Below are 8,186 nucleotides of genomic sequence, written 5' to 3'. Positions count from 1 at the left end.
TTGGCATGAGAATCATACCAACAGGTGTCGTTCATGAGAGATTGCCAGTTTGTGTCAGATTTATGGCACGACTCATGCAGCAATCATAATAATATCCGCATCTTTGGACGGTCTTCTGTCCTCCACCAGCAGATTTATCATACTCTCGGACTTGATGAGCAGATTGCAACCGAGGAAAAAGATGCCAAAAATGACCGTCAGTGACAGCACGCAGAGAACCGCAATCTGCACCAAACGCATGATGAACTGATCGCGCTCTTCCTGAATCGGTGAACCGAACCCGTCGCTCGTGATCACCGAGAAGTTGCAGCATCCTCGAACGCTTTCCAAAGGCTGCTTCGCTGTAGAGATCGTCCGGTTCAGTAGTCCGTGTGAAACATTCATATCGAGTTTTCTGTGTCGTGTGTGACGTGTATTGATGTTTTAAAACTTCCAAAGGGTCCTGGGTTTGCCAAAGTCACTTGTGCGCTTCCATTGATATAGGCTAGTTTAAAAGTCAAAAAACAGTCGTCGAAGAGTCGGTTTGTGGCAGATAGTCTGGTTTATGTGTTAAATATGATGGAGTACATCACCCAAGCATCTCTGCAGCAGTCTTAGTGATGTCTGGAAGAGCGCACTCCGGTATTTTAGTGAGCCTTGGAGCGCGCGCTAAGAGGCGCGGCGACGCGCACACACTTTCTTCTGAACGCAGTGACCTTGGGGCGTTTGAGGGAGGGGATATCTTAAAAGTATGTACCTGTTTTGACAGCATTTTCAAACTAAATTCAGTAACCACGAATGGTTTTCTTCTTTTTTTTTCTTTTTCAAAAGTTAGTGTAGCCTACTTCGTTACCAAGCAGAAACCGCGTAGGTCATCCCGGTGATAAAATGTGAAGTAAATTCAAGCTAAATCAAGGTAAATGTCACTTAAACAGATTTTTTATTTATTTATCGTGTGCCATTTCAAATCAAGCTTAGAAGTGTTTAGCTAACTATGAAATTTGCCTTAGCCTTTAAGATAAGTGGGCCACTTTATTCCAAAAACGACAAAAATATAAATTCCACCACCATCATTTCCATCATATATGTTTTGAGAATTTATTTTTTTTTTCGATTAGGTTTAAAGTTTCAGTAGCCTACCACATCTAGAACACAGTTATGCTGTGACATCCCACTGTCGAAAATTGTAATAACAAATTAAGTAAACGAATCAGTGTAAAAAGTTAGTTTTAAGGGAGGTCTAATTGATAAATATCCATATATATCTTTATAAATAGCCAATGCGAAAGCAACGCCCCGCAATTTATGTAGTGATAGCGCTACCTCGGAACGCTAGATGGCAGTATTACCCTGCTTTACCAGTGTAGCTGGCTGTACCTTGGCGTTTTCTGTACTATTACAAACACACACAAAAAAAATACACTTATTGCCAAAAATATCGGCACCCTTGGTAAATATGATCAAAGAAGGCTGTGAAAATTAATCTGTATTGTTGATCCTTTTGATCTTTTATTCAAAAAATTCACAAAAATCTAACCTTTCATTGGATAAGAATTTAAAATTGAGGGAAATATCATTATGAAATAAATGTTTTTTTCTAATACACATTGGCCACAATTAACGGCACCCTTTTATTCAAGACTTTTTGAAACCTCCATTTGCCAGTTTAACAGCTCTAAATGTTCTCCTATAATGCCTGATGAGGTTAGAGAAAACCTGACAAGAGATCAGAGACCATTCCTTCATCCAGAATCACTCCTGACCCTTTAGATTCCCAGCTCCACGTTGGTGCTTCTCTTCAGTTCACTCATTTTCTATAGGGTTCAGCTCAGAGGACTGGATGGCCAGCAGAAGCTTGGTTTTGTGCTCAGTGACCCATTTTTGTGTTGATTTTGAGGTTTGTGTTTGGATTATTGCACAGTTGGAAGATCCAAACATGGCCCATTATAAGATTTCTAACAGAGTCAGTCACTTATTGATTTTTTATCTGTTGGTATTTGATAGAATCCATGATGCCATGTGTCTAAACAAGATGTCCAGGACCTCCAGCAGAAATATAGGCCCACAACATCAAAAATACAGCAGTATATTTCATTGTACACATGGGGTACTTTTTATCCCTGTGTTCACCAAACCCATCTTGAGTGTTTGCTGCTAAAAAGCTCATTTTTTTAGTTTCATCTGACCATAGAAGCCAGTCCCATTTGAAGTTCCAGCACCATTACCTAAGGAATTAAATTTCCCTTAATAAGATGTACACTAAAAATTATTTATTCTCAATTTCCGTAATGTTTTTAATGTCAGATTACATCGACACGATTGTCCAAATTCAGATTATTATTCTTATTATTGTAGATGATCTAGTATGTTTAGTTTTTAATTAGTTAATTTCATTACATTTGTGCTGAGTGTAATTATTTCTCATTACTTGTTACTCTTTGTTATTGTAATAATAATAATAAATTATGCAGGGTAAAATATGGATGAACCCAGCTGGGTCAAAACAACCCAATTGCTGGGTTTGTCCATATTTTACCCAGCGCTGGGTTATATTTAACCCAGCATTTTTTAGAGTGTAGAAATAAAAATTATGTCGTGTCTGATAACTGAATATGCTGGAGTTTGTTTTTGGATGAGCGAGGAGAATTTTTCTTGAAACCCTCCCAAACAACATGTGGTGATGTAGGTGCTGTTTGACAATTTTTTTTAAAGGTTTTCTGATCCCGAGACTCAACTATTTTCTGCAATTCTCCAGCTGTGGTCCTTGGAGAGTCTTTATCCACTCAAACTCTCCTTCTCACCGTGCATTAGGACGATATAGACACACGTCCTCTTCCAGGCAGTTTCGTAACATTTTATGTTGATTGGAAATTCTTAATTATTGCCCTGATGGTGGAAATGGGAATTTTCACTGCTCTAGCTCTTTTCTTAAAGCCACTTCACTAATTTGTGAAGCTCAATTATCTTTTGCTGCACATCAGAAATATATTCTTTGGTTTTTCTCATTGTGATGGATGATTAAGGTAATTTGTGCTTTGTTTTCCCTCCTATTTATATTTCTGTGATTCAGGAAGCCATGGCTGGATAATTTCATGTTCATAATCACCCTGAGTGCTCAAAATTGTGAATATGAATGGGAATATACTTCAGAGATATTTTACTCATAAGAATTTCTAGGGGTGCCAATAATTGTGTCCAATGTGTATTTGAGAAAAACATTTATTTCATAATGATATTTCCCTCAATTTTAAATTCTTATTGTCCAATGAAAGGTTAGATTTTTGTGAATGTTTTGAATAAAAGATCAAAAGGATCAACAATACAGATTAATTTTCACAGCCTTCTTTGATCATATTTACCAAGGGTGCCGATATTTTTGGCAATGAGTGTATATATATATATATATATAAACACAAGGATTTAATCAATTTGCCATTTCTTTTACAGCTACTCAGTGGAAGTTTGGCCTTCAGGCTTTATGTGTTTGCTTTGGTGTTGGTCAGACACTTTCAAATGTTATATTGCTTTTACATCCTCGATGGCATAACATTTTTTTTTTTTTTTTTTGAATGCCAAAGCAGCACAAATGTATGCACAAATGTGATTTTCAAGTGCACACTTTTTGCCCTGCATTCTTGATGAAAAACATCAAATGACAAAGAATTCTATCTCTCCTTTTTACAATGAAACTCATTATCACACTTGCCTGAAATTCATCACAGCCTGTGTATATGCATAGTTCTTAGTCTTACAGAAAGTTATATTAAGTTATTTGAACTATTTGAATATTTTTAATGACAAATACTTTAATTCTGAATGACTAAATAGCTTTCATCAGCCATTCATCTGTAGTTGGTGCACATACTCATGCTAGCTAGCAGTGCTCAGAGATGCACATTTGACCTTTTGCTTTTTAGAACACATATGTAATTGCCGGTTTGATTACTCTTTCTAAGGATAGGCTGATGATCTTTTCAGATGCATGACAACCTTTTAATGTTAGCTAATTAATATTATACAAGTTAATTCCCATCCTTTAAATTGATTGGCCGAGGGCCATCAAGAGAGCTGATATACAGTCCAGCAGCACTGGACCTTTTCACTGTTAATATTACTCTGCTTGAACATGTTAGCTGGGTTCCAGATGAGCTGGCAGTGCAAATATTGATCATGCTTGGCTGCTTTATTATAACTTTTTTAAAATTTTTATTTGCTTTTCAAATAATTCATTTTAATACATTTTTTTATTATTAGAATTTTTTGTTGTTTTTAATTTATATAAAATAATGCAATTTGTAATAATACTATATGTGTTTTAATTTAATTATAATTTATTTAATCTGGTCTAAAATTATTCTTTATTACTTACTACTTGTGATAAAATCAAGCTCATATTGGTTATGCATTCTTTATCAGACTATACTGAGATTATCATAAACCAGATGAGGTTCATTTATGCTGTCGAAAAAGGAGGAAGATTACTTGCTGCAACATGTTTGAAGCAGAGAACTGGAATATTGGTAGCTGGTAAATTATTCAGCACCATGTTGTTAGCAACTTGTTTCCGTTTTACCGTGGCGCAGGATTTTCCTCGGGTCCAGGTGAGAGTGATGGTGTCATTTACACTTGGCAAGTAGTGTGATAATCCCAGAGGGGCCTGACTTTGCGAACACGCACTCAGTCACATCTAAGTGTCGTTATTGATTTCATGTGATGAAAGGCTATTTTTAAACTCAAGGCTAATGTTAGGGACCGGCAATCCCCACCCACGACACCCTTCTGAAAGCCCAAAATATAATTCCTCTGGGGAACAACGTGTACACTGAGAGGAATCTACGCCTGTAGTGTGTGGGAGAAATAGAGAGAGTGTGTGTGTATTAGCAGGTTAGAATGTGCTCTCATGTTTGTGTAAGATATAAAATTTAAAATTACATGCATGAATGGAAAAAGTTGGAAGGAGAAAGCAAATGATTTATTTCTAATTTTAAAAAAAGTGTAAACACTGCAGTTCGTGTCAGATAAGATTCCACTTTATTTACAACAGAACGGTTGGCGTAGTTGTTTTACTCATTCATTTGCATTTTGTAAAAGAATAAACCTGCTCAGCCAGTTTCATAGACAGGCTATTGTGGTTGACAAAACATGTGAATTGTGTGAAATGCCATACAAACTGAATTTTTTTTTTTTTTACTATATATCAGTTGAAATGTGCGGCATTCATGTCTGTTCTCACTGTGTCTCGTGGTAAAGTTGGTTTTATAACAGCTGTGTTGTAACAATGCAGTTGCTGGGTGAACAGGCCTCACTGCACATACTGAAGCATTCCCTGCAGGTCATGCCGCTCTAAGAGGGGGTCCCTACGTGACCAACTGAGCTCTAATATTTCCATTTATTTTTGTTGTGCATTTAAGGTGTCAAATCCTAAGGAATGAAATTTTCAGATACAGATACAGGATACAGGAGCTCAGTATAGGTAAAAAATAACTTTTTGTGAATTTCTTGATATCAGAATACATCAACACATGCTTGTCCAAGCTCGGTTTAACATACTTATTTTTTTTATGTTGTAGATGATTATTTATTATTTTTATTTTTGTTTTATTTGTGCTGAGTGTTATTGTATCAGTTTATTTTTGTCATCCGTAGGCACCATTGCCTAAGGAATTAAATTTCCCTTAATAAGATGTACACTAAAAATGATTTATTCTCAATTTCCGTAATGTTTTTAATGTCAGATTACATCGACACGATTGTCCAAGTTCAGATTATTATTCTTATTATTGTAGATGATCTAGTATGTTTAGTTTTTAATTAGTTAATTTCATTACATTTGTGCTGAGTGTAATTATTTCTCATTACTTGTTACTCTTTGTTATTGTAATAATAATAATAAACATTATTATTTTTTATCTAAATCTACACTCTAAAAAATGCAGGGTAAAATATGGACGAACCCAGCTGGGTCAAAACAACCCAATTGCTGGGTTTGTCCATATTTTACCCAGCGCTGGGTTGTATTTAACCCAGCATTTTTTAGAGTGTAGAAATAAAAATAATTAAATGGCACAAATTAAAAAATTGAATAATTATAATTAATAATATTATTTAATGTCTCGTGTAGGGGGGTTTTTGTGTCACAATTATGGCATTTCTTTTTTTTTTTTTTGTTAATGCATGCAGTTTATATGATTTAAAAACATTTTTTGGCAGATTTGATATGCTCATTTGGTCTCCAAATTGAGATTTTGCAGAACCATTTGATGCTTTTCCTTTCAATTTTCTCCCATTTCAGGCAGAAGAATGAACTGAGAGTGTAGACTTGTATCAGAGCTAAAATGTGTGGTGTTAGGAATCAAGAATTTGTGTGATTATTCCCGGAGATAAGGCTTTCTCTGTTGAGTGGGAAGGCTCATGTCCGGGAGCTGTTCTGTGATTTCTTTTATTATCCGTCCAAGCATTCATTCAAATGGAACGATTGAGTGTTGAATTGAAACAAGTGCTGGATGGAAATAACTAAAGATTCTCATTTTTGACACTTGAGTCATACGACATCCATCTATCTTTATCTATTATCCATCTCTCCTATTTTCCTCCAGCATTAGTATTAAGTCTCTGTCCCTCGGCCTCTCAACACCCCTAATTTACAACTACAAGGCCATATTATCATAGATGAAACATGACACATTTTCACACTACATGATAGACCACATGATGCCCAATCTGCATTGGTTTAGCATGTTCGGATTGAGTCATGAGTTCAGTGTGTATTGTAAATGTTCCCTCCGCTTTATCCTCCGCTCACTATCGATCATATGGCCGCTGCACCTGTTTAGAGCATGACAGGTCATCAACAACACTTTGTCAACTCTTTCACTGAATCTACATGGGCTCACAGTTTATAAAAATAGCCCTGCTGTCTGTCCCAGAGTGAGCAAGACTGCAGGCTGAATCAGACAAGAATTATATTACAAATAATACAAAGTTGCTAATGCATGTTGCTAATGCATGTTTAAGTTCAAAGAAGGATTTGAGAAGACGTTTGCATACAGTGTCTTTGGATGATTTGTCAGAATTTGCTTGCACCAAAGCAGTGAGGCTCAAAAATTAAAGGGCTGTTGATGACTTTATGTATGCACACCTGTTACATGGTTAGTATCTGGTTATGAGGGTCCTGCATGTGTTCATTTTGTGCCTCCTTGTTCTTGGAGTGAGGAAGAACTCAGAACAACCTCTGGGCTCTTATCCAAAACTTGCAGCTCTTCATCGAAACTTGAGCCTCCCTGTCGGTCTTGTTTTATATCCCAGCATTCTCATGTTCTCAAGGCTGTCGGTGACCAGTACAGGAGGCTGGTGGAGGCTTATATAATAACTTTATTCTTTGGAGGTGAACCAATCTTGTTTAATTGTCACCATGGCAATGTGCTTTTCGACACCTTGTTTTGATTTTGCACCAAAAAGCTGTCTTTACCAGAGTAATCCGAACATGGAAACTGTGGATATTTTTGTATGTTGTCCCTGGCCTTGCCCACATAACTTCTGTAATCGGAGTGATAGTGACTTTATCCAATTACTTCTTGTGGATGATCTCTGGTATTTTTTATTAGAGTGCTGCCATGCCCTTCAGATGTTCCTATAGGCTTGCCAGACAATTTCATAACGGTTTAAAACTCTCTCTAGCAACCACTTAGCAACCATCAAAAACAGCCTAGCAACGCCCTAGCAATTATCTAGAACACCTTACCTTTATCCATCTATCTGTCTGTCTGTCTGTCTGTCTGACTCTGAGTTTGAGAAACAAGATTCTCTGGTCTGATGAACCTCAATTCCAAACATCATGTCTGAGGGAAACCAGGCACTGCTCATCACCTGCAGAGTACCATCCCAAAAGTAAAGTGTGCTGGTAGCAGCACTGTGGGGCTGTGGGGCTGTTTTTCAGTGGCAGGGACTGAGGGACCCATCACAGTAAAATAAAAGCTGAGTGCACCACAATATTGAGATAGCCTTAATGAAAACCCAGTCCAGAGCATTCAGAACATCAGACTGGGCAGAATGTTCACCTTCCAACAGGACAATGACTCTAAACACACAGCAAGAGTGGCTTATAAACAACTCTGTGAATGTCCTTGAGTGGCCCAGCCAGAGCCTGAGCTTGAACCCAATCAAATATTTCTGGAGAAACCTGAAAACGTGCATCTGCCCCCATCCAA

The 8,186-nt window shown here is 37.0% G+C and overlaps 1 protein-coding gene across 1 annotated transcript; it reads right to left on the bottom strand.

Moving 5' to 3' along the window:
* Positions 1-59: 59 nt before the first annotated feature.
* rprm3 (reprimo, TP53 dependent G2 arrest mediator homolog 3) lies at positions 60-1,381 on the bottom strand. The gene has a single exon (XM_058763027.1). The coding sequence runs from the start codon at positions 382-384 to the stop codon at positions 73-75; it is 312 nt and encodes a 103-aa protein (XP_058619010.1). The 5' UTR covers positions 385-1,381; the 3' UTR covers positions 60-72.
* Positions 1,382-8,186: the final 6,805 nt, after the last annotated feature.

This window comes from Onychostoma macrolepis, chromosome 23 (assembly GCF_012432095.1).
Source record: "Onychostoma macrolepis isolate SWU-2019 chromosome 23, ASM1243209v1, whole genome shotgun sequence".
Taxonomy (NCBI): domain Eukaryota; kingdom Metazoa; phylum Chordata; class Actinopteri; order Cypriniformes; family Cyprinidae; genus Onychostoma; species Onychostoma macrolepis.
Note: the sequence above shows the minus strand (reverse complement) of the source record. Positions and strands in the feature narration are given on the sequence as shown.